Genomic DNA, 27,043 nt, shown 5'->3' on the forward strand with positions numbered 1-27,043 from the left:
CTCCCGATTTTCTGCAAAATAAGTTATGAATACAATAGTCACTCGTGGTATGTCTAAACTACGTTATACCCAAGGTTAGGCTAGTACTAACACTAACACCCGTGTCCGTGACAGGATTAGAACCTGCGAGCACGGTACAGCGTTGTGACACGCTAACTCACAGGGCTGCTGACGCACCATGATTGAAGTCTTAACAGCACCAGAATACCTGATGCACTTCGCGTCTTAACGGAGGTGGGTCAAGCTGGACAGCGTCTGCTCGGGAACTGTTTTGCTGCTCTTCAATCATTTTTGTGATTGTCATCATTAAATTTAGAGCATTTCGACCAAGCCTGCATTATACGCTTTATTAACGAGTCGATTTTATAGATAACCAGCTGTGTACCTGGAATTGCCTTGGTATGTATTTATTCCAGTATTCTATTAGCCCATTTCCTCCTCCTTCCCCCAACCCTGTGCTCTTGTTAAGTCTTCGGAGTACACACTCCACAAGAAATTCAAGGGATCCACGTATTGATGCCTCCAGTGTTTTATGTATCGATGTATCTGATCCCCTGCACTCGTCGTGCATAGGGATCTGAAGATGGTGTTAATGAGATGCCAAAACTGGTTGTGTTAATAAAATAACTCCTGGAAACATACGGCTGTATGGTGATTTTTCTTTGGTAAATATCTGACCAGCCGCTATTCCATATCCACGATGTATCAGTAGAGATTCATTTTCTATGCCTCAAGCTTCATAATGTACAATGTTACCAAACACAAGTAAAGCCTAGGAACATTCTACCACAGAAAAATCTTCAACAAAATGTTCTTGATGGGCAATTCCGAATCATTTATCATGCTTTGATTCTGCGTAAGTTGCTGATTTGCTTTGAATTTACTTTTACTAGCACAGGAAATGCGTCTAGCTAAAACTTAGACATAATATGCAGAATATATTCATTGAAACCAATATATCGCAATGAAAACATCCCTGCACACATCTGAAAAAGATGTGTCAGGAATGGCTCCAAACTATTAAATGAAGTAAGTATTTGAGGGACTGGTGGTAGCTATTTGTAGGTATATTTGATTCACATTTGAAATATAAGTGAATGGATTTGAACTAAGTCACTAATTAAAGACGGGGAAAACATACCGAGTGTTGCCTTCTGTTCCAACAGAAGGTTTGTGGTCAGTTCTCCAGGCATCTCGTAGCACTTACCTTACGTTCTGTGGCCTCAGCTGGCGGAAGATGCTGGGGCCAGTCACGTGGGGCTGCCATTGCAATCTGTCCAGTCTCTCCCGCCAGATGAACACTGCCCACCAGTTTCAGTAAAGTTTTCTTTATTTTAATGGCCCAAGTGTCATCCTGTAGGACGCCCTGTTCACAGAGAAATACTTTTGCTTCAATTTTTGAGACTACGCTAATTGTAACAGGTAGAACGGTATTTGCGTACTAGCTTTCACAGTAGACTTGTACCTTCTGGTATTCTACTTTCACATAACTGTAATGATTTACACAGGTACATTTACTGGCAGTACACATGTTCAGGGTAGGCAACATACAATGGTGCGCAAAACTTAAGGATGAAAGTTACACTACTGGCCATTAAAATTGCTACACCACGAAGATGATGTGCTACAGACGCGAAATTTAACCGTCAGGAAGAAGATGCTGTGATATGCAAATGATGAGCTTTTCAGAGCATTCACACAAAGTTGGCGCCGGTGGCGACACCTACAACGTGCTGACATGAGGAAAGTTTCCAACCGATTTCTCATATACAAACAGCAGTTGACCGGCGTTGCCTGGTGAAACGTAGTTGTGACGCCTCGTGTAAGGAGGAGAAATGCGTACCATCACGTTTCCGACTTTGATAAAGGTCGGATTGTAGCCTATCGCGATTGCGGTTTATCGTATCGCGACATTGCTGCTCGTGTTGATCGAGATCCAATGACTGTTAGCAGAATATGGAATCGGTGGGTTCAGGAAGGGTAATACGGAACGCCGTGCTGGATCCCAACGGCCTCGTATCACTAGCAGTCGAGCCGTCGAGATGACAGGCATCTTACCCGCATGGCTGTAACGGATCGTGCAGCCACCTCTCGATCCCTGAGTCAACAGATGGGGACGTTTTCAAGAGAACAATCTGCACGAACAGTTCGACGTCGTTTGCAGCAGCATGGACTATCAGCTCGGAGACCGTGGCTGCGGTTACCCTTGACGCTGCATCACAGACAGGAGCGCCTGAGACGAACCTGGGTGCACGAATGGCAAAACGTCATTTTTTCGGATGAATCCAGGTTCTGTTTACAGCATCATGATGGTCGCATCCGTGTTTGGTGACATCGCGGTGAACGCACATTGGAAGTGTGTATTCGTCATCGCCATACTGGCGTATCGGTGTGTGTGTGTGTGTGTGTGTGTGTGTGTGTGTGTGTGTGTGAGGTTTACGGGTTACGGGCGCTGAACAGCGTGGTCATCAGCGCCCAAACGCATAAAAACAGGAACAGATGCAGTGAAGGGACTAAGACGGACAGCGAACAAGGAGAACGGCTAAAAGACACAGACCTGAAGCAGTTCCACATCCTCACATGCAGAAGCAAAAGAAGAGGAGAAGAAACACACTAAAATAGGAAAGGAAACACAAGGAAGAGAGAACAGAAACCGAAGGGAAACAAGGAGGTAATCGTGACTGGCGGACCTCTTACCTAAACCCTGGGTGAGCCAGTCACCCAGCAGCAGATTAAAAGCCTCTCCCTAAAATCCGAGGCAACAAATTGGACAGGACACAAAACCTTAAGACCTTAACCACAGTGCTTGCGTCGTCTTGCAAAATAGAGGGCAAATCCGGTGGCAAAGAAACCACCGCCCTTTGGTCAGAGAATAAAAGACAGTCAAGTAAAATGTGGCGGACAGTAATCTGGACGCCACAAGCACTGCAGATTGGGGGGTCCTCCCGCCAGAGTAAAAAAACCATGCGTTAAGGGACTGTGCCCGATGCGGAGGCGAGTGAGGAGAACCTCATCCCGCCTGCATGATTGGTAGGACGTACGCCATGGCCGCGTGGTGCCCTTGACCAGACGCAGCTTATTTTCACTGACTGCCAGCCACTCCTCTTCCCACTGACGCAGAACACGAAAACGCAGGAGGGAGGTAACAGCATGGAGGGGGACGGCACATTCAACAACGTGAGGGAGGGAACATGCATCTTTGGCAGTCACATCCGCCAGTTCGTTTCCCCTAGTACCCACGTGCCCCGGCACCCAGCAGAAAGAAACCTCCTTCCCCTGCCGTTGCAGGTGAAGTAAGGCATCATGGATGTTCTGGACGGCCGTATCCGCTGGGTACAAGTGTTGCATGGTCTGAAGGGCACTCGGAGTCAGAACAGATGAGAAACTTAAGACTGGGAACACATCTCATCTGCTCCAATGCCCGCAAGATCGCAAACAATTCGGCATCAAAGATGGTAAACGCCGCAGGAAGCCGTAACTTGACAACTCGATCAGGGAAAACAACAGCGCAACCAACAGAGTTCCCCTGTTTAGAGCCATCCGTAAATACTGGTACATGGTCGGGATGCTGGTGTAAAATATCGGAAAATAAGGAGGTAAAAACAAACGCAGGAGTGCAGCTCCGCCGGTACTCCGACAAGTCTGAAAGGACGCTGGGCCTCTGGAGCAACCAGGGAGGCAGGCGGGTAAAACCTTGGAGTTGGGGGGGCCACACGCTCCACACCAAGGGACTCAAGCAAATGCTTGGCACGAATCCCAAATGGTCTCGTTGCCCTGGGACGACTGGAAAAGAGACGTTCCATAGGCGGTCGGGCAACGGTAGAGTACGCAGGGCAGGTAGGACAGGCAAGGAATTGACACACCCGTCGCACCATGAGGAGTTTCCGCCGGATGGCGAGCGGCGGTTCCCCTGCCTCAGCACACAGGCTGGGGATGGGACTGGTACGTAAGGCACCAGTGGCCAGCCTGATACCCTCATGGTGTACTGCGTCAAGAATCTTCAGATACGAAGCCTTGCTGACCCATACACGGTGCAACCATAGTCAAGACGCGATCGGACGAAAGCCCTATAAAACTGCAGCATACGCGCCCGATCTGCTCCCCAGGACCGATGGCTCAGACACTTCAAAATATTCTGTGCCTTCAGGGCCCGCACCTTGAGGTCTTTAAGGTGAGGCAACCACGACAACTTGGAATCAAAAGTGAGGCCCAGGAACCTCACAGTGTCTCTAAAAGTCAGAATGGTGTCCCTCAGACGCAATTCAGGGGAGGTAAAAAGACGTCGAGAACGATTAAAATGAACACACACATTTGTCTGCAGAAAAGGTAAAATACGTCTTCGCAGTCCATGCCTCTAATCGCTTTATCGTAAGCTGCAACTGCCGACTAGCAGTGACAAGACTGGAGGAAGAACAGAAAACAGCAAAATCGTCCACAAACAAGGAGCATTGGGCAGGACTCTGGATAGTGGACGTGATACTGTTAATGGCGACGGCGAAGAGGGTGACACTTAAAACGCTTCCCTGAGGAACACCATTCTCCTGCACGTACAAATCAGATAGCACATTACCAACCCGATATCGAAAGAGGCGGTGGGAAAGAAAGGACCGAATGAAGATGGGGAGACGGCCACGAAAGCCCCACTGATGGAGTTGATTGAGGATAAGGCGGCGCCAAGTAGTGTCATACGCCTTATGAATATCAAAGAATACACCTAGACAATGCTGGTTACGTAGGAAGGCCTGCTGGATGGCCGCCTCAAGCAGGGTCAAGTTGTCTAAAGTTGAACGACATCTCAGAAAGCCACACTGAGAGGGGCTAAGGAGCTGCCTGGTCTCGAGTAGCCAAACCAGGCGACGGTTCACCATACGTTCCAACGTCTTCCTGACACAGCTCGTCAAAGCAATACTTCGATAACTACTGGCATGCGTTCGGTCCTTCCCCGGTTTGAGGAGGGGAATCAAAATCGCCTCCCTCCACGAGTCAGGGTATGTGCCGGATAACCATATCATATTAAAACAATTCAGAAGAACTTCCTTGGATGGCAGTAACAAGTGCTGCAGCATGCTGTACCGGATTTGATCATGACCAGGCGCAGTATCATGAGCCACAGACAACGCTGAATCCAGTTCCCACATTGTGAAGGGGCAGTTGTAGGGTTCAGAATTTGGAGACCGGAAGTCCAAGTGACCCCTCTCAATGGCAGTGCGGTAGCGGCAGAAATCTGGATCACAGTTAACAGTGGCGGTAGATTCCGCATAATGCATGGCCAGTGTCTGGGCAATGTCTCTCGGCGCCGTGAGGAGACATCCCCGATGCAGCAATGCCATGACAGGTAGTTGGCTGAGTTCCCCAGAAATCCTCCTGATGGCTTCCCATACTTTCGTAGAACTAGTGGAACGGGAGATGGAGTTCAAGAACGATTGCCATGCCCGTCGTTTGCTCTCTATAATCACTCGCCGTGCTTTGGCCCTTGCCACCCAAAAGGCCGCAAGATTGTCAGCTGAGGGACGGCACTTGAAGCGGCGCAGAGCAGGACGGCGGGCTCGGATGGCTGAGCAGCACTCAGTGGTCCACCAAGGGACAGGACGCCTCTTGGGATGACCGGATGACCGTGGGATTGACAATTCACCAGCATGGGAGATCACGGCTGTAACATGGTCTACCCATTAGTGGACCCTGGCACGGTATTCCAAAACAGCCAGTTGGCTGAAAAGTGTCCAGTCAGCTCTGCAGAGGTGCCACTGGGGCGGCACTGGTAATGCCACAGCCTCATCCAGGAGGCGAATCCAAAGGGGGAAGTGGTCACTAGAATGGAGGTCAGCAGCAACCTCCACAGAGCAGAATCCACGAGTGCTGGAGAGCAAAAGGAAAGGTCAATAGCCGATGACGACCCGGAAGCAGTACAGAAATGAGTGGGAGCACCAGAGTTGAGGATGCACAGTTCTTCAGACATCATGAGGCTTTCCAGAATGCGACCCCTGGGGCAAGTAGTCGATGAGCCCCGTAAGACATTATGAGCATTGAAGTCCCCCAAAAGAAGAAATGCGAGGGGGAGTTGGCTAATAAGGTCTGTGAGAGCCTCAGAGTCTAATGCATCCTGAGGCCATAAATAAACTGAACAGACTGTGAGGTTTTGGGGCGCAAAACTTCTATGGTCATTAGCGCCCAGCCCGTGACGTAGAAAACAGGAAAAAAACGAAATTTAAAATCAGCAGCAATGGAAACAAAGTCATAAAATTTGAGAAACTAAAGGCAGAAGGAATGCTTAAAAATCCACTATAGAAAGGGGTTGGTTGTCCCCCAAAAAAAAAAGGCTTCAAATGACTGACGTCATTTCACTGTCACTAATAAACTGTAGAACGCGGTCAGCTGAGCGCGTGTCATCTGCTAAAATCGACGATAGATCAGGCGATAGCTGTAGACGGGAGCGTAACGGATTGGTTGGTTGGTTGGTTGTTTGAGGTTAAAGGGACCAAACAGCAAGGTCATCAGTCCCTTGTTTCAAATAGACTCCATTCTGCTAACGGGACATCTCAGTATAGTCAGAAAAATAAAACGGATAAAGGGGAAACGTAAAAGGGCAGTCACGTTGTCATTAGTAAAAACAAATGAGGGAAGTTGGCAAGAGAACGAACCCAACACTATGCTGAAGCAGCATAGGGAAGACCACCTGTGACTTAAAAGGTACAACTGCTATAATGCAGAAAGTACGTATGGGAATAGAAAAACTAACCAAGCCTTAAAAAGAAGGGGTGAAAACAGAGTAAAAGGGAAAGAAAAGAGGATTCCGGTCAGGGAGGTGAATCGGGAATCTCTGAACACTGCCTACAGTGGGAGACACCCAAACACTCACCGCCCTGCCCCAACACCAGAGGGAGATTAAAAACTTTAAAACTGAGAATAAAAACCACTCTCCCGGAGGAAACCTAGAACCAGAGAGACCATCCGGGAATCGTCAGCCAACATCAAAGGTAAAGTGTGGGGGAGTCTGTACTTAGCACGCAGAGCCAAAAGAAGGGGGCATTCAACCAAAATGTGGGCCACTGACTGGAAGGCTCCACAACCACATAGCGGGGGTGGCTCATCACGCAAAAGGAAACCATGGGTCAGCCTGGTATGGCCAATGCGGAGACGACACAGTGTGGTCGAGTCCTTGCGGGAGAGGCTAAAGGAAGAACGCCATGGGCCTGTATTCACCTTAATGGCACGAAGTTTATTAGACAGTGGAGTAGCCTCCCAAGAATTGGCCCATGACTGTACAAAGTGGGATTTGATGTGAAGCCGTAAATCCGCTGCAGGAGGGGTTACAGAAAACGGGGGGTAAGTAACTGCTCCCCCAGCCAAACGATCAGCGAGCTCATTACCCGGGATACCCACATGGCCCGGGACCCATAGGAAGTCAATGGAACAAGCAGCACGGTGAAGATCAGCGAGATGGTCATGGATGGCAGAGACCAAGGGATGGCGCGAAAAACACCGGTCAATAGCAAAAAGGCCACTCATCGAGTCCGTACATAACAAAACGCGGTTGTGTTGGGATTGTTTAATAAAGGTAAGGGCCCGGGAAATTGCCATCAATTCCGCAGTAAACACCCCACATGAGGGTGGCAGTAGATGATTTTCCGTTCCAACAAAGGACGTGAAGGCATACCCAACATGATCAGCAGATTTAGAACCATCAGTGTAAAAAACAACAGCATCCCGAAACTCCCATAAAATTTGGCGGAAAAAGGAACGGAACACCACCGGGGGGATGGAATCTTTCGGACCGCGGCGGAGATCCATCCGAATTCGAGGCCGAGGAACTAACCAAGGAGGGGTGGAGGGGAGGGAGCGAGGAAGACAGGACAAAGAAGGAAGCCGAAAATCACGGGTAAGAGACGCAAGGCGCAGCCCAACCGGTAAACCCGCCCGAGGGCGGGAGTCAGGCGGGCGACGCCCATGGTCTGGGAATAGGATAGAATAGGAAGGATGAGCGGGAGAAGAACGGATAGTAAGGGCATAAGACACCAGAAGCTGGGACCGCCGAACAGAAAGGGGGGGGATCCCAGCTTCAACCAGGAGACTATCAACAGGGCTAGTAGGGAAGGCACCGGTGGCCAAACGGATACCACGATGGTGGACTGGATCCAGCACGTGCAGCGTGGAAGGAGCAGCTGAACCATAAACTTGACAACCATAGTCCAAACGTGACAGAACTAGAGCACGATAAAGACGGAGGAGGAGGGAACGGTCCGCACCCCAGGAGGAGTGGGCAAGGAAGCGAAGGACATTGAGTTTACGGAAACATCCTACCTTCAGGAGTCTGATATGGGGCAGCCAAGTGAGCTTGTTGTCGAAAAGAAGACCTAGGAAACGAAACTGTGGAACCACAGGCAATCTTTGTGCAGCGAGATAGAGCTCTGGATCAGGGTGGACCGTAGTACGGCGACAGAAGTGGACCACCCGCGATTTTAAAGGAGAGAATTGAAACCCGTGGGAGAGGGTCCATGCAGAGGCACGCCGTATAGCCACCTGGAGCTGCCGTTCTGCAGATGGCATCGAGGAGGAACTAACACAAATGCAGAAATCATCCACATACAGGGCAGGGGCGACCAAGGGACCGACAGAGGCCACAAGTCCATCGATAGCAATGAGGAAAAGGAGGACACTCAAGACAGAACCCTGTGGGATGCCCGTCTCCTGGGTCCGTGGAGAACTAAAAGCAGTACCAACTCGAACTCTGAATGACCGATGGATCAGGAACTGGCGGATAAAAATCGGGAGTGGGCCCCGAAGACCCCACTGATGAAGGGTTAGTAAGATGTGATGGCGCCAGGCTGTGTCATAGGCCTTGCGAAGGTCAAAAAACACTGCAACCAAATGGCGGCGCTGGGAAAAAGCCTGCCGAACTGCGGATTCCAAGCGAAGCAAATGATCGATTGGAGATCGTCCCTCTCGAAAGCCACACTGGTAAGGGGACAATAGATCCCGAGATTCGAGGACCCAAGTGAGCCGACGGGCTACCAGCCGTTCAAGTAACTTACAACCAACATTGGTCAAACTAATTGGCCGATAGCTGTCAACAGATAGGGGGTTCAGACCAGGCTTAAGGACAGGAACCACAATGCTATCCCTCCACTGAGAAGGGAAATCACCCTGGAGCCAGATACGGTTAAACACCCGAAGAAGATGGTGCCGTTGTGGAGCACTGAGATGTTGAAGCAGCTGGTTATGAATGGAATCTGGGCCAGGAGCCGTATCATGAGAAGCAGATAGAGCAAAAAGAAATTCCCATTCAGTGAAAGGTTCGTTGTAAGATTCTGACTCACAAGTGGTGAAACATAAGGTGACAGCTTCAGCCTGCTGTTTTTGATGAAGGAAAGCAGCTGGATAGGAGGCCGACGCTGATGCCACTGCAAAATGGGTCGCAAGATGTTCTGCGAGAACTAATGGGTCCGTACAAATGCCATCTGGGAGGTGAAGGCCTGGGAGGGTGGACTGCCGATGGCAACCTTGGAGAGAGCGAAGTGTAGCCCATACCCGTGACAGAGGGACAGTGGAACCAAGGGAAGAAACGAATCGTTCCCAACATATCCGCTTGCTCTGTTTGATTAAATAACGGGCTTTAGCGCGAAGGCGCTTAAAGGTAGAAAGGCTGGCTACAGATGGGTGCCTCTTAAAGTGTTGCAAAGCTCGACGGCGATCACGGATGGCAATGGCAATGGCCGTACTCCACCACGGGACTTGCCGACGACGAAATTGTCCAGATGAGCGCGGGACAGCAAGGTTAGCAGCGCGAACAATCGCGTCAGACACGTCACGTAGGACGTCATCAATACAACCCGACAAAGAGGGAGAAAACTCGACCTGTGCAGTATATAGAGGCCAATCGGCGCGGTGGAAAGACCAACGAGGTAACCTCTCCATCGGGGAGCGGGAAGGGAGCGTGATAATCAACGGGAAATGGTCACTATCACAAAGGTCGTCGTGTGGCGACCAGTGTAATGAAGGGAGGAGAGAGGGAGAAGAAAGAGAAAGATCAATGGCAGAAAAGGTACCATGACCAGCACTGAAATGAGTAGGGGAGCCATCATTAAGAAGGCACAGGTCGTGGTCTGCAATAAATTGGTCGATAAGAAGACCTCGTCTAGATGGAAAGGCACTGCCCCACAAAGGATGATGAGCATTAAAATCCCCAAGGAGGAGGAAGGGAGGAGGAAGTTGCTGAAGAAGGGTGGTTAAGGCAGCAGGTGTAAGAGTCCTGTCAGGAGGGAGATAAAGATTGCATACTGTGACTGCAGAGTCTAAGTGGACCCTAACAGCAACTGCTTCCAATGTAGTTTGGAGAGGAATCCACGTGCTAGCAATGTCTGTACGGACCAACGTACAAACGCCACCAGAAGCCCGCAAGGGTCCGACCCGATTTCGACAGAAAACACGGAACCCACGGAGGGTCGGTGAGTGAGCATCAGTAAAATGAGATTCCTGGAGAACCACACAAGCTGCTGAGTAGGACGAAAGAAGGGATTTCAATTCCGGAAGGTGACGATAGTAGCCATTACAATTCCATTGGAGAACCACAGAACGATGGTTTAAATGAGGGCTGAACACGCTAAATCCAGTCATACCGCCGGGTCCCCACCTGTCACCGACAAGGAGGGGGCGACATCCATAAACGACAGGTCAGAATCCGGTTGTGAAGCCGGGGAAGGGACCTCCGGTGACACCAGAGGCTCTTTGTCCCGGGACTTATGTTTCTTCTTCTTTTCAGGCTGAGATCGAGGAGGGCTGTGTGGCATAATGGAGCCAGCTGCAGCAAGATCAGGAACAGAAAGAGACCGGGCGACCTGGGGGCCGATAGACCGCGGCTCTCGCGGTCGCCGCGCTGCAGCAGACCTTTGACCTGGAAGGTGCCGGGAAGGGGCATCCCGGGAGAGGCGCCCTTGACCGGCAGACGCCGAAGGAGTGGGACACTTCTCTGGCTGGGGAGGGGGAGCGGCGCCCAGAGGAGAAGGTGTGGGAGCCGCAGGGGAGGGGGGAAGGAGAGGGGTCCGGGACGGGGATAAGGAAGGGGGAGGAAGGGATGAAGATGTAACCAAGGCGTAACTAGATGTCATGGACACAGGGTGCAATCGTGCATATTTCTTACGGGCCTCTGTGTAGCTTAAACGATCAAGAGACTTATACTCCTGTATCTTTTTTTCTTTCTTATAGACTGGGCAATCTGCTGAACGTGGAGAATGACTACCATGACAATTTACACATACAGGAGGGGGAACACAGGGACTCCCCTCATGGAGTGGACGTCCACAGTCACCACAGAGAGGGTCCTGGGTACAGCGAGAAGACATGTAGCCAAAACGCAAGCACTTAAAACACCGCATAGGAGGTGGGATGTACGGCTTCACATCACAGCGATAGACCATAATCTTAACTTTCTCAGGAAGGGTATTCCCTTCAAAGGCCAGGATAAAGGCACCAGTATCAATACGATTATCTTTAGGACCCTTCTGAACACGCCGAACAAAGTGAACACCCCGCCGTCCGAGATTGTCCCGAAGTTCCTCATCAGTTTGAAGGATGAGGTCTCTGTGAAAAATTACACCTTGTACCATATTTAGAGACTGGTGAGGGGTAATGGACACGGGAATTGTGCCAAGATGGGTACAGGCACGAAGGGCCGCAGATTGGGCAGCCGAAGCAGTTTTTATCAGTAATGAACCCGACCGCATCTTGCTCAGGGAGTCCACGTCGCCGAACTTGTCTTCAATGTGTTCCACAAAGAATAAAGGTTTGACACCGGTGAAAGTATCTCCATCAGTCCTGGTGCAAACTAGATAACGGGGGAAAGGTTTTGCCCCTAGACGACGGGCCTGACCCTCCTCCCAGGGGGTAGTCACGGAAGGGAAGGCCGAAGGGGCAAGAGAAGCAGCACTTGAGGAATCAGTACCACGCAGAGAGACGGCCGCAGAAGAGCGGCCAGAGGTTTGGACCCTTATGCGTTTCATCTGCATAGTGTCCGCCCTGATACCACCCACTCCGATCAGGGGCTCTCCTCACGGGCGCCACCCAGCCACAGCAAGGGCCGTCTGGCACGGCGGCCATTGCCGGGAGTTCCGATGCTCCAGGATGACGAGCAACCACTCCAAGGCATGCATGAGGAGGTCACAGCTCAGGTATCAGAAGTGTGATCCCTGTGTGTTCAGGGGGCTCAACCAAAAGGGTACATAGCGACCCCACCACACGGGCTGGCTACCGTGCTGGCTATGCACCCTAGCATTAGACAACGACATAGAAGAAAAGGTGGAATATACTAGGAGGGCACACGTCGGAGACACTAGGTAAGGTGCTCTTCCCCAAATGGCTCACACTACGGAAGAGAAATTTTGGAATGGAGGTCAAACCCCAGAGGGGGACCAAGGAATGCCAAAAGGAGGAGATGATTACGCAACAAAGCCAGAGTGTAAAACCAACAGAACCAGGAGGATAGCGGGGGCCAACATAAGCAAGGACACCAATAGAGGGAGATGAGAGGGCGAGGGGAAAGGGGTATGGAGGGGAAAGGAGGGGAAGGGAAAGGAAATGCAGCCCGGGAGAGAAAGAAGGCTGCAATGGCTCGGGGCCCCGTGCTCGCCACGCACGTATCCACGAAAGAGTTGTGGACCCCCTGGGGGGGCGTAACGGATTAAAATAGGTGCATTCAATTAAAAGGTGTCTGACTGTCCACGGCTGAGAGCAGTGGGGACAGAGTGGGGGAGGATCACTGCTTAAAAGATGTCGATGACTAAAAAGACAGTGCCCTATCCGGAGTCTAGCTAAAATTACCTCCTCCCGACGACACGTTCGGGAGGAAGAGGTCCATGCGCAAGGAAGGGCTTTCACTTCCCGCAATTTATTATGGGGAAGTGTTGACCAATGCGCATGCCATAAATGAGCAACTTGGCGACATAAACCGCTCCGTAGATCGGTAAACGGAAGAGACTGAATAGCTGGCCGAGGAAGAGAGACTGCAGCCTTGGCCGCTATATCGGCCGCCTCATTTCCACAGATACCAGCGTGTCCTGGGAGCCAGAGGAACGCCACCGAGACGCCCCCCAGGTGGAGCAAGCGCAGACAGTCCTGAATCCGGTGGACCAGAGGGTGCACAGGGTAAAGAGCTTGGAGACTTAGGAGAGAGCTGAGAGAATCTGAGCAGATTACGTACTGTATCCGCTGATGGCGGCGGATGTAGTGGACAGCCTGGAGAATAGCGTAAAGCTCCGCAGTATAAACCGAACACTGGTCGGGAAGCCGAAAATGATTTGGGGTGTCGCCAACAATATAGGCACTCCCTACACCTAACGATGTTTTCGAGCCATCGGTGTAAATAAATGTGGCTTCCGTCATTTGTGCACATAGAGCAGCAAATGCCCGACGGTAAACAAGTGTAGGGGTACCATCATTGGGAAATTGACATAGGTCTCTGAGCAAGTCGATCCGGGGACGGAGCCAAGGCGGTGCTGTACCCCAAGTTGTCAAGAAGGTTTTAGGAAAGCGGAAGGAAAGAGAATGGAACAGTTGACGGAAGCGGACTCCCGGGGGTAGTAGGGAGGAGGAGCGGCCCGCATACCCGACATCAAGGGAGGCGTCGAAAAAAAGGTCATGGGCTGGATTGGCAGGCATGGAAGACAGATGGCTAGCATAACGACTCAGAAGGACTGCCCGCCGATTGGATAGCGGAGGTTCAGCAGTCTCAGCATAAAGGCTTTCCACAGGGCTGGTGTAAAAAGCTCCAGACACTAAACGTAATCCACGGTGGTGGATAGAGTCGAGACGCCGAAGAATAGACGGCCGAGCAGAGGAGTAGACTATGCTTCCATAATCCAATTTCGAGCGCACTAAGGCGCGATAGAGGCGGAGAAGGACCACTCGGTCCGCTCCCCAAGAGGTGCCATTCAGGACACGGAGGGTGTTAAGGGAACGCAGACAGCGAGCCGAAAGATAGGAAACGTGGGAGGACCAGCACAGTTTTCTGTCAAACATAAGACCCAAGAATTTAGCGACGTCGGAAAACGGAAGGTTGACAGGACCTAGATGTAAGGAGGGCGGAAGAAACTCCTTACGTCGCCAAAAATTAACACAAACGGTCTTACTGGGAGAAAAACGGAAGCCGGTTTCGATGCTCCACGAGTGGAGGCGATCGAGACATCCTTGAAGACGTCGTTCAAGAAGGCTGGTCCGTTGAGAGCTGTAGTAGATCGCAAAATCGTCCACAAAGAGGGAGCCCGAGACATCAGGAAGGAGACAATCCATAATTGGATTAATGGCGATGGCAAACAGTACAACACTCAGCACGGAGCCCTGGGGTACCCCGTTTTCTTGGGAGAAAGTACGGGATAGAGTAGTGTTCACCCGCACCCTAAATGTGCGCTCTGCCATAAATTCGCGAAGAAAAAGGGGCAGCCGGCCTCGAAAGCCCCAAGAGAACAGCGTGCGGAGGATGCCTGTCCTCCAACAGGTATCGTATGCTCTCTCCAGATCAAAAAATATTGCTACCGTTTGGCGTTTCCGGAGGAAATTGTTCATGATATAAGTGGAGAGAGCAACAAGATGGTCAACGGCAGAACGATGTTGTCGGAATTCGCATTGGGCTGGTGTTAAAAGACTGCGGGATTCCAGCCACCAAGCTAAACGGTAATTCACCATACGCTCCAAAACCTTACAGACACTACTCGTGAGAGAAATGGGGCGATAGCTAGAGGGGAGATGTTTGTCCTTTCCAGGTTTCGGAACGGGAACGACAATAGCTTCCCGCCATCGCCTGGGAAAGGTACTGTCGGTCCAAATTCGATTATAAAGGCGAAGGAGGTAGCGCAGGCTATGGGTTGATAAATGCAGCAACATTTGGACATGGATACCATCCGGTCCTGGGGCGGAGGAGCGAGAAGAAGAGAGTGCATGTTGGAGTTCGCGCATGGAGAAAACAGTATTGTAGCTTTCGCGATTTTGAGAGGAGAAAGCAAGATGTCGCACTTCCGCTGCACGTTTCTTCGGGAGAAACGCTGGCGGGTAATTTGAAGAGCTCGAAATCTCAGCAAAGTGCTGACCCAATGAGTTAGATATTGCGACGGGGTCCACTACGGTATCATGCGCGACAGTGAGCCCAGAGACCGGGGAGAAACTAGGCGCGCCTGAGAACCGTCGAAGCCGACTCCAAACTTCCGAGGAGGGAGTGAAGGTGTTAAATGAGCTGATAAAGAATTGCCAGCTTGCCTTCTTGCTATCGCGGATGACGCGACGGCATCGCGCACGGAGCTGCTTATATCGGATACAGTTGGCCAAAGTTGGATGGTGACGGAAAATGCGAAGAGCACGTCGCCGCTCACGTATTGCGTCCCGGCATGCCTCGTTCCACCAAGGAACTGGGGGGCGCCGGGGCAATTCGGAGGTGCGTGGTATTGAACGTTCCGCAGCTGTGAGAATAACGTCGGTAAAATGTGTGACCTCATCGTCGACGCTGGGAAAGCGACGGTCATCGAATGTCGCTAGAGACGAAAAAAGTGTCCAATCGGCTTGGGCAAACTTCCAGCGTCGCGAGCGCATATATGGCAGTTGAGGCTGCAGTCGAAGAACACATGGAAAGTGGTCACTCGAGTGTGTATCATCAAGGGCGAACCATTCGAAGCGCCGAGCTAGCGGAACAGTACCGACCGCAAGGTCCAAATGAGATAAATTTGCCGTGGAGGCAGACAAAAATGTGGGGACCCCAGTGTTGAGGCAGACTAGATCCGCTTGGTGGAAGACGTCTAGCAATAATGAGCCACGTGGACAAGGATGTGGAGATCCCCAAAGCGGGTGGTGGGCATTGAAGTCCCCAACCAGCAAATAGGGGGGTGGAAGCTGATCAAGAAGATGAAGGAGATCAGCTCGTGCCATTGGTGTAGACGATGGAATGTATACCGTACATAGAGAGAACGTGTATCCAGAAAGGGAAAGACGGACGGCGACAGCTTGGAAGGAACTGTTTAAGGGGATTGGGTGATAATGGAGAGTATCATGGAGCAGAATCATGAGTCCTCCATGGGCTGGAGTGCCTTCAACAGAGGGGAGGTCATATCGGATGGACTGAAAATGAGGGAGAACAAAGCGGTCATGGGGACGCAGCTTTGTTTCCTGAAGACAGAAGATGACCGGCGAGTAGGATCGTAAGAGGATCGACAATTCATCCCGATTGGCGCGAATGCCGCGGATATTCCAGTGGATAATGGACATAGGGTGAACAGAAAATGGAGAAACGTGACCAAGGGTGCTGTCAACTCAACGACTGCTCAGAGCTTGCGACCGACAGCATGGAATGGCATTCAGTCGAAGGCAGAAGATCCTGATCCATAGGTTGGTCAGGAGCAGCTCCTGCCACCAACGATCGGCCAGTTGACCGGCCACCAGCAGTGCGCCTCGGCGACACAGAAGATGGCCGAGGGCGATTTCCGCCAGGTGGTGCTGTAGTTGGGACACGCCTTGGTGGAGAAGGAGAGGAACTGTGTTTCTTCGTAGCCTTCTTGGAGGTATGATGTTTAGATGAAGGAGGAACCGATGGTTGTGAAGTTGCGGTACGTAAAAACTCTTCACGAGAATGCTCTTTTTTCGAAGACTTGGCGTCTGACTTTTGGGCTCGAGATGTAGCAGAACCCGACGAGGGGTGAACCATAGAGTGGGCAGGCGAAAGTGGTGAGGTTGAACGGGCGATCTTTGCGCTGGCCGATCTGACGACCGTGGTACTAAATGTGAGGTCGCAAGTCTGCGTGGCCGCCTCCTTTGTTGGCCGAGGAGAAGCAAGGACAGTGCTGTATTTTCCTTTCTGAGGCACGGTGGGCTGTCGACTGGCGAGTAACTTTCGAGCAGCAAAGGTCGACACCTTTTCCTTCACTCTTATTTCCTGGATGAGCTTTTCATCCTTAAAAACGGGGCAATCTCGAGAGGAAGCAGCGTGGTCACCCATACAGTTGATGCAGTGAGGGGATGGAGGTGGACAAGCACCCTCATGGGCATCCTTGCCACACGTAACACATTTGGCTGGATTGGAACAGGACTGGCTGGTGTGATTGAACCGCTGACATCGATAGCAACGCGTAGGGTTTGGGACATAAGGGCGAACGGAAAGTATCTCATAGCCTGCTTTGATTTTTGATGGGAGTTGAACTTTGTCAAATGTCAAGAAGACAGTGCGGGTTGGAATGATGTTCGAGTCAACCCTTTTCATAACCCGATGAACAGCGGTGACGCCCTGGTCAGACAGGTAGTGCTGAATTTCTTCGTCAGACAATCCATCGAGGGAGCGTGTATAAACGACTCCACGCGAGGAATTTAAGGTACGGTGCGGTTCCACCCGGACAGGGAAGGTGTGGAGCAGAGAAGTACGCAGCAATTTTTGAGCCTGGAGGGCACTGTGTGTTTCTAACAACAGGGTACCATTCCGTAATCTGGAACAAGACTTTACAGGACCCGCAATTGCGTCGACACCTTTCTGAATAATGAAAGGGTTGACCGTGGAAAAGTCGTGACCTTCGTCAGACCGAGAAACAACAAGGAACTGTGGCAACGATGGAAGAACCGTCTGTGGCTGAGACTCAGTGAACTTACGTTTGTGAGCAGACATAGTGGAAGGTGAGGAAACCATTGCGGAAGAATCCCCCATGATTACCGGCGTCTCCGATGGCGCGCTCCTCCCTTGTGGGGGCCCTCACCGAGGGCACACCCGCCTTAGGTGATTGTTCACACCTCAGGTCACACCTCCCGACAAACGGACGGAGGGACCAATCGGCACTTTCGGAAGGTATCAGCTCGGGTAATCACCCCTCCCTGGGCCTGGCCGTTACCAGGGGGTACGTACGTGTCCTACCTGTCTACCCGGGGCGGGGAATTACGCGTTACCCCGTCACCGGCTACGCATGGAAGTGCGTGGGTCGGCCTTCAGACACGCACAGGGAGGAAAAAAGAGAAAGGGAAAGGAAAGAAAAGGGGGTCTCAAACGCCGCAGCGGAGAAAAGGGCAAGGAGAAGAGGGAAGGAAAAGAGAAGGACAGAGGAAGGACGAGGACTTGCAAGTGTAAAAGCAAGGAATTTGGAACAGTTTCGAGCGTCCGTCTCCGGACGTAGGCACAAACCATACTCCCAGAGGGGGAGAAAGGGAAGGAAAGAGACAGAGGTGAGGGGGGGGGGGCGAAGATGGGGGACGGGGAGGGATGCGGAAAGGGAAGGGAAGGTATGCAGCCCGGAAAGGAAGGAGGGCCACATTAGCTCGGGGTCCCGTGCTCGCTACGCACGTGTCCACAAAAGAGTTGTGGACCCCCTGGGGGGACTGTGAGCCTCTGACCCACAAGAAGGTCAACTGCAACTGCTTGCAAGTCTGTAACGAGAGGCAGCTCAGATGAATGGTGCATGTCATGGACAAAAACCGCAACACCACCCTTTGCCCTTTCTCCCATCAGATCATCTTTTCGATATATGGTATAGCCCCGTAAAGAAGGAGCATCAGTGGCCCGAAAATGTCTCTCTTGGAGACATAAGCACAAAGGGCACTCTCATAAAAGGAGTTGTAATTCGGCCACATGCGTCCTGAACCCATTCAGGTTCCACTGTAATATGGGAGCCAGTGATCAAGGTGGCTGAACTTTCACCCTGCCTCTGTGCGTTGGAGGAGAGCCCGTACTGGCTGGAGATTTATTCCTGGGGCGAGAAGATCGCCCCCAGTCGACATCAATGTCCATCAGCTCCGATGACGACCCACAGGAGTCTGTCAGACTGTATGATGGCCTCGTCATCGGACTGACCCTGACTAGTCTCCTCAGGTGGCAAAACCTTCACCTTCGGCGTCTTTGTCTTGGGGGGGCTTAGAGTGCAGAGCCTTGTCAACAGTTGGAGCTTTACTCGCCTGGGCAGAAGGCGCCATATGGGGAGAGGCAGGAAGTACCCCAATGTCAGCAACCATGGCCTTGTCCGACGTTGCGGGGAGAGCCGCAGGTTTCAAAACAACCGCAGCAGCACAAGTGCACTGGCAAACGCAGGTATTAGTGCTAACACTAGCAACTTCCGTTTGCGTAGCAACGGTGGCCATTTGTACCAGTTTTTTCAGAGCGGAAGCGAAAGATGTTGTAAACGCAGGAGGTTGCATGGCCTTAAAGAACTTCTTGGCCTCACCACAGGGGATGCGCTTAGATGTTTTAATCTCCTGTATCTTCCGTTCTTCGAGATAGATGGGGCAGACCCGGCTCCAGACAGGGTGACTTCCAGAGCAATTCACGCACTTCACAGGCGATGAACAATTGGCTCCTTCATGGGCAGGCTGACCACATTTACCACAAGTAGCTATCCCATTGCACCCCAACGTAGTATGCACAAAGCGTTGACATTTAAAACAGCGCATTGCGTTGGGGAAATATGGCCATACTGACAAACATAAGAACCCCGCTTTAACATGCTCTGGGAGTCTCGGGCAACTGAACGTGAGAATAAACGAGTCGGATTTAACTAGGTCCCCATTGACTCGTTTCATAATATGCTGCACGTCAACAATACCTTCGTCAGCCCACTCAGATTTTAACTCGTCTGTGGGGATATCCACCGAGTCCCGACATGTCACAACACCCTTACTATAGTTCAAAGTGGAGTGGAGCTCGGTCTCGATACCGTACTCTCCGAGAAAGGTTGCTTTCCGAAGAGAAGCGATTTGACGGGAACTAGAAGTCTCAACTAACAGGGTCCCATTGCACAGTCGCTTCACAGATTTCAGTGTTCCTGCAATTCCCTCAAGACCCTTGTGGATGTAAAAGGGAGAAACCCTCTCAAAGCTTCCCTCCTTCCGTTTAATAATCAAAAACACATTCTGATTGTCAGCATGTGCTCTGTTACGACAGTCTGATAAATCTCTAGCAACACCAGGCGCTGGAGGACTCGCAGCACGAAGTCGCTTTTTCGATGGGGTGTGTTTTCCTACCAGTGGCCCACCCAATCCACTGGTAGGGGGAAATGTAGAGGTCGAAGGGTCCATTGCGGTCCCACGAGCAGCTAGGGAACTGAAGGTCTGCTCAGACAGAGCCCCGCGTGCCTGAGTAAGCCTTATACAACTGGGGTGCGGCAGGTGCCCCAGAGGTTGCCCGCTTGCGACTGTTCCACCCCAACAGCCATGCATCTTATAGGCGCGGAGCACACCGTAAGATTGAGGTGTTTTTATAGAGGTTGGCCTTCCTCGCAATCCAGGCGGTCAATCCAAGATTACCATTCCCTGCAGCATACAACATTCCACCGCTGCGCCATACGGAGGTCGCTGAAGCATGTCCGGGGGTTACGTTGACAGGAGACTGGCGGCGCTGACCAGTCCCCAGCTCAGGATCCCGGGGTCGCCAAGCCTGTACTCAGCAAATGAATGCTGAGCCCCTGGGGGCACTGGCGTATCATCCAGCGTGATGGTATGGGGTGCCATTGGTTACACGTCTCGGTCAACTCTTATTCACATTGACGGCATTTTGAACAGTGGACATTACATTTCAGATGTGTTATGACCCGTGGCTCTACCCTTCATTCGATCCCTGCGAAACCCTACATTTGAGCAGGATAATGCACGACCGCATATTGCAGGTCCTGTACAGGACTTTCTGAATAAAGAAAATGTTAGACTGCTGCCCTGGCCAGCACATTCTCCAGATCTCACACCAATTGAAAACGTCTGGTCAATGGTGGCCGAGCAACTGGCTCGTCACAATACGCCAGTCACTACTCTTGATGAACTGTGGTATCGTGTTGAAGCTGCATGGGCGGCTGTACCTGTACACGCCATCCAAGCTCTGTTTGACTGAATGCCCAGGCGTATCAAGGCCGTTGTTACGGCCAGAGGTGGTTGTTCTGGGTACTGATTTCTCAGTATCTATGCACCCAAACTGCGTGAAAATGTAATCACATGTCAGTTCTAGTATCACGTATTTGTCCAATGAATAACCGTTTATCATTTGCATATCTTCTTGGTGTAGCAATTTTAATGGCCAGTGGTGTACTTTCGCACGACTTTTCGCTGGAAAGTAACACAGCTCGATGAAACTTTTAGTATACACAGGAAGACCTGCTACAGTATTGTAGAGAAAGTAACTGAAAGAAATACATAATGATACGAAGAGAAATTACGTCTTAATTGAAAGACAATAATTACACTGAAGTCATCGTGATTGTTGGTAGTCTGTGGACACTGCAAACGGCGGGACATAGTTCCTCACAGCATGTGTGATCACCACAGAAGGAAGTGCATGCTCTGCAGCGTGCTCCCATGCTGGTCACAAGGTTGGTAAGGGGTTCTTATGGTACAGTGTTCCATTCCTCCACCAGATAGGTTGACAACTACTGGATGGTGGGTGGTTCATCTAACGTGCTGAAATATGTCTCCCCAACACATCCCATACGTGCTCGATGGCTTTTAAGTAGGAGGAACTGGCAAGCCGATCCATTCTCAGAATATCCTCCCATTCCTGGAGCTCCTCTACGTGTATTTCTCAATGCGGTCTCGCATTGTAATCCATAAAAATAAAGTCAGTGCTGAAGGCATCCCTGAAAATATACAGTTGGGGGAGAAGTGTAGTGTCACCAGAACGTTGACTGGTGAGAGTACTACGTCAGTAGATTTGGAGGTCAGTACGCCCATGCAACATTACACCTCCTTGCTAGTACGCCTAGAGCGTCAAAACGATCATCTTCGGCAATGTTACTGGGAGTATTACGTGTTCACAATTCTCGTAATGTACACGAACGATCATCTAAGAACTGTCAACCGCGAGGGTGTAGGAATGGTTAGTTGACTGATTTGGGGGAGGGTACCAAAGAGCAAGGTCATCATCCCAAGATCTAGGATGGCAAAAATCAAAGGAGCAACAATACAAACAGCACCGACACTGAGGTGGGCCATAACGGCGCAGGAGATAGCGATGTGTCAACCAAGTGTGGCCAATGCAGAGGCAGCAGAGAACCACAGATACCTTGCGAGAGGCTCGCATGGAGGACTGCCACAAATTCGTAGTCTCCTTAATGGCACCCAGTTTGTTGTGCGTGCTGAGGTTATGCCATTTCGTCTCCCAAGGCAGCAAAATCTTGTGGCGTAGTGCTGAACGCAGGTCAGTTGCAGAGAAGCCGATCTAAGTGGTTTCCGTGTAGCCTGTTTGGCCAGCCTGTCGGCAAGTCTGTTGCCTAGGATTCCGACGTGACCTGGGGTCCAGACAAACACCACTAAACGACTGGACCGTTCCAGAGCACAGATGGACTCCTGGATGGTCGCTATCAAAGGATGACGAGGGTAGCACAGATCGAGAGCTTGTAGGCTGCTCAATGAGTCAGTACACAGGAGAAATGAATCGCCAGGGCATAAGCAGATGTGCTCAAGAGCACGAGGTATGGCCACCAGCTCGGCAGTGAAAACACTGCAACCACTGGGCAAGGAATGCTGTTCAATATGTCCTCCATGGACATATGCAAAGCCGACGTGAGCGTCAGCCATCGAGCTGTTGGTGTAAACCACTTCGTGGCCTCGGTACTTGTCAAGATTCGAGAGGAAATGGTAGCAGAGTGCTGCAGGGTTAATTGAGTCCTTATGGCCATGTGAAAGGTCCAGGTGACGCTGCGGCCTAGATGCACACCCTGGAGGTGTACGTGAATGTACCTCAAGTATAGGTGGTAAAGGCAAGGACTCCAGTTCAAAAAAAAGGGATCGAACACAAACTGCAAGTGGAAGCCCTGATCTGGGCCGCCGATACGGGAGATGAACCGCCATGGATGGGAAAAGGAGACGATTCGGGTGCGCAAGAGAAGTACGAACATGTGCTATGTAACTGGCCAGCAGTTGTGCACGCCTAACTTGCAATAGAGGCACTACAGCTTCCACAAAGACGTTGGTCACTGGACTCGTCCTAAAAGCTCCTGTCGCTAGGCGAACGGCACAGTGGTGCACTGGGGCGAGTAAATGCAACGCTGAGGGCAACGCCGAACCATAAACCAGATTGGTTGGTTGGTTTGGAGGGATTAAAGGGACCAGACTGCAACGGTCATCGGTCCCTTTTTCCAAAGACAAAGAACACCCACAGAGAATAAAAACAAGGAACAGAAGAGATCACAGACGATACAGAACAAGAGAAACGGAGACAAGGACAAGACAAAACGAACTAAAACCACACAGAGTGTGACGGTGGTTGGCCGACCATAGAAATAAATAAGGAAAAGCCAACCACTTAGAAACACATTAAAAAACCAGTGGAAAATCATAGGCCAAAGGCCAGAGTCAACACAAAACAATAAAATAAAACAGAAACACTCAGAGTAAATGATAAAATCCCCCTGCCCGAATAAAACGTAAAACTAAGTCAGCCATAGTGGAGTCGTCTGTTAAAAGGGCAGGGAGCGTAGCAGGCAGCGCAAATGTCTGCCTGACCACTGCTAAAAGGGGGCAGGCCAGCAAAATGTGGGCCACTGTCAAAGCTGCCCCACAGCGACATAGAGGAGGGTCCTCCCGGCGCAGTAAATAACTGTGTGTCAGCCGGGAGTGGCCAATGCGGAGCCGGCAAAGAACTACGGAGTCCCTGAGAGTGGCTCGCAGGGATGACCGCCACACAGCCGTCGTCTCCTTGACAGCACGGAGTTTATTGCGCATTGGCAGTTCGCGCCATTCATCGTCCCATAGCGCCAAGATTTTGCGGCGGAAGACTGCCCGCAAATCAGTCTCTGGGAGGCCAACGTCCAGAGATGGCTTACTGGTGGCCTCGTTCGCCAGGCATCAACATGTTCGTTACCCGGGATACCGACATGACCGGGGGTCCACACAAAGACCACAGAGCGGCCGCAACAGGCGAGAGTATGCAGAGACTCGTGGATAGCCATCACCAAACGAGAACGAGGGAAACACTGGTCGAGAGCTCGTAAACCGCTCAGGGAATCGCTACAGATAACGAAGGACTCACCTGAGCAGGAGCGGATATACTCTAGGGCACGAAAGATGGCGACCAGTTCAGCAGTGTAAACGCTGCAGCCATCCGGCAAGGAACGTTGTTCGGAAAGGTCCCCTAGAGTGAGCGCATATCCGACACGACCAGCAACCATCGAACCGTCAGTGTAAACAACACCAGAGCCCTGATACGTGGCCAGGATGGAATAAAAGCGGCGGCGGAAGGCCTCTTGAGGGACTGAGTCCTTAGGGCCCTGTGCCAAGTCGAGCCGAAGGCTAGGGCGACGAACACACCACGGGGGTGTATGCAAAGTAGCCCGGAAAGGAGGTGGAACAGTGAAACCCTGGAGCCCAGAGAGAAGCTCCTTGACGCGGACCGCTATTGTACAACCAGACCGGGGCCGACGTTCTGGCATACGGACGACCGACCGCGGGAACAGGAGACGATAGTTTGGATGCCCGGGCGAGCTTAGAACATGGGCAGCATAAGCGGCCAGCAAACGTTGGCGTCGGAACCGCAGTGGAGGTACACCTGCCTCCACGAGTACGCTGTCCACAGGGCTGGTGCGAAAAGCACCAGTGGCAAGGCGTATCCCGCTGTGGAGAATCGGGTCCAGCACCCGTAACGCAGATGGGGATGCTGAGCCATAAGCCAGGCTCCCATAATCCAGACGGGACTGGATTAACGCCTGGTAGAGCCGCAACAGTGTAGAGCGGTCGGCGCCCCAGTGGGTGTTGCTCAAGCATCTCAGAGCGTTTAGATGCCGCCAACACGTCTGTTTCAGCTGCCGGATATGAGGCAGCCAAGTCAACCGGGCATCGAAAACCACCCCCAAAAACCTGTAGGTCTCCACCACAGCAAGGAGTTCGTCGGCAAGATAAAGCCGCGGCTCAGGATGGACTGTTCGGCACCGGCAGAAATGCATAACGCAGGTCTTGGCTGCCGAAAACTGAAACCCACGCGCTACAGCCCAAGACTGCGCCTTACGGATAGCGCCCTGTAGCTGACGTTCAACAGCTGCAATGCCAGTAGAGCTGTAATAAAGGCAGAAGTCGTCAGCATACAGGGAAGCGGAGACAGAATTTCCCACGGCCGCAGCAAGCCCGTTAATGGCTATTAAAAACAGACAGACATTGAGGACAGAGCCCTGTGGCACACCGTTCTCCTGGACGTGGGAGGAACTATACGAGGCCGCGACTTGCACGCGGAAGGTACGACACGACAGAAAATTGCGGATAAAAATCAGCAGAGGACCCCGAAGACCCCATCCATGAAGCGTAGAAAGGATGTGATGACGCCACGTCGTATCGTACGCCTTCCGCATGTCGAAAAAGACAGCGACCAGGTGCTGACGGCGGGAAAAGGCAGTACGGATGGCCGACTCCAGGCTCACCAGATTGTCGGCGGCGGAGCGGCCTTTACGGAACCCACCCTGAGATGGAGCCAGAAGGCCCCGAGACTCCAGTACCCAATGCAAGCGCCGGCTCACCATCCGTTCAAGCAACTTGCAAAGAACGTTGGTGAGGCTAATGGGACGGTAGCTGTCCACCTCCAGAGGGTTCTTTCCAGGTTTCAAAACGGGGATGACAATGCCTTCCCGCCATTGCGACGGAAACTCCCCCTCGACCCAAAGACGGTTGTAAAGATCGAGAAGGCGCCGCTGGCAGTCCACTGAAAGGTGTTTCAGCATCTGACAGTGGATGCCATCTGGCCCAGGAGCGGTATCAGGGCAAGCAGCGAGGGCACTGCGAAATTCCCACTCACTAAATGGAGCATTGTAAGATTCTGGGTGGTTGGTGCGAAACGAAAGGCTCCGACGTTCCATCCGCTCTTTAATGGAGCGGAAGGCCTGGGGGTAATTCGCAGAAGCGGAACTCATAGCAAAATGCTCTGCTAAGCGATTGGCAATGACGTCGGAGTCAGTACAAACTGCTCCATTCAGTGAGAGCGCAGGGACGCTGGCAGGTGGCCGATAGCCGTAGACGCGTCGAATCTTGGCCCAGACCTGCGAGGGAGTGACATGGAGGCCAATGGTGGACACATACCGCTCCCAGCACTCCTTCTTGCCTTGGCGGATAAGGAGGCGGGCCCGCGCACGCAGCCGTTTGAAGGCGATAAGGTGGTCGAGGGAGGGGTGTCGCTTATGACGCTGGAGCGCCCGCCGGCGATCTTTAATCGCTTCAGCGATCTCAGGCGACCACCAAGGCACAGCCTTCCGCCGAGGGGACCCACAGGAATGGGGGGAATGGCAGATTCGGCGGCAGTAACGATGCCGGTGGTGATCGATTGAACCACCGCATCAATGTCATCGGTAGAGAGAGGCTCAAAAGCGGCAGTGAAGGAGAACAAGTCCCAGTCAGCCTTATTCATAGCCCATCTGCTAGGGCGCCCAGAAGAGTGGCGCTGTGGTAGTGACAAAAAGATCGGAAAATGGTCACTACCACACAGGTCGTCATGCACACTCCATTGGACAGACGGTAAGAGGCTATGGCTACAGATTGAAAGGTCAATGGCGGAGTAGGTGCCATGCGCCACACTGAAGTGTGTGAAGGCACCATCATTTAACAGCGAGAGATCGAGCTGTGACAATAAATGCTCAACGATGGCGCCTCGACCTGTTGCCACTGACCCACCCCACAGAGGGTTATGAGCGTTGAAGTCGCCCAATAGCAAGAAAGGTGGCGGCAATTGGGCGACCAGTGCAGCCAGGACATGCTGCGAGACATCACCATCCGGTGGAATGTAAAGACTGCAGACGGTAACAGACTGTGGCGTCCACACGCGTACAGCGACAGCCTCTAAAGGCGTCTGGAGAGGGACAGACTCGCTGTGCAGAGTGTGAAGGACATATATGCAGATGCCACCAGACACCCTTTCATAAGCTGCTCGGTTCTTATAATAACCCCGATAGCCACGGAGGGCGGGGGTTCGCATCGCTGGAAACCAAGTTTCCTGGAGAGCAATGCAGAAGAAAGGGCGAAGGCTGAGAAGTTGGCGGAGCTCAGCTAAATGGTGGAAAAAACCGCCGCAGTTCCACTGGAGGATGGTATTGTCCATGGCTGAGAAAGGCGTGAAAGGACTGGGAAGGCAATTTACGCCGCTTGTTCACTC

The 27,043-nt window shown here is 51.8% G+C and overlaps 1 protein-coding gene across 1 annotated transcript in view; it reads right to left on the reverse strand.

The window, feature by feature from the left end:
• The window catches only part of LOC124556034 (spore wall protein 2-like), a 144,722-nt gene that overhangs the window by 22,706 nt on the left and 94,973 nt on the right, over positions 1-27,043 (reverse strand). Inside the window, exon 3 of the mRNA XM_047130069.1 lies at positions 1,208-1,366. Coding sequence (XP_046986025.1) covers positions 1,208-1,366 — 159 coding nt within the window. The remainder of the gene's footprint in view (positions 1-1,207; positions 1,367-27,043) is intronic.

The sequence above is a fragment of the Schistocerca americana genome, chromosome X, assembly GCF_021461395.2.
Source record: "Schistocerca americana isolate TAMUIC-IGC-003095 chromosome X, iqSchAmer2.1, whole genome shotgun sequence".
Taxonomy (NCBI): domain Eukaryota; kingdom Metazoa; phylum Arthropoda; class Insecta; order Orthoptera; family Acrididae; genus Schistocerca; species Schistocerca americana.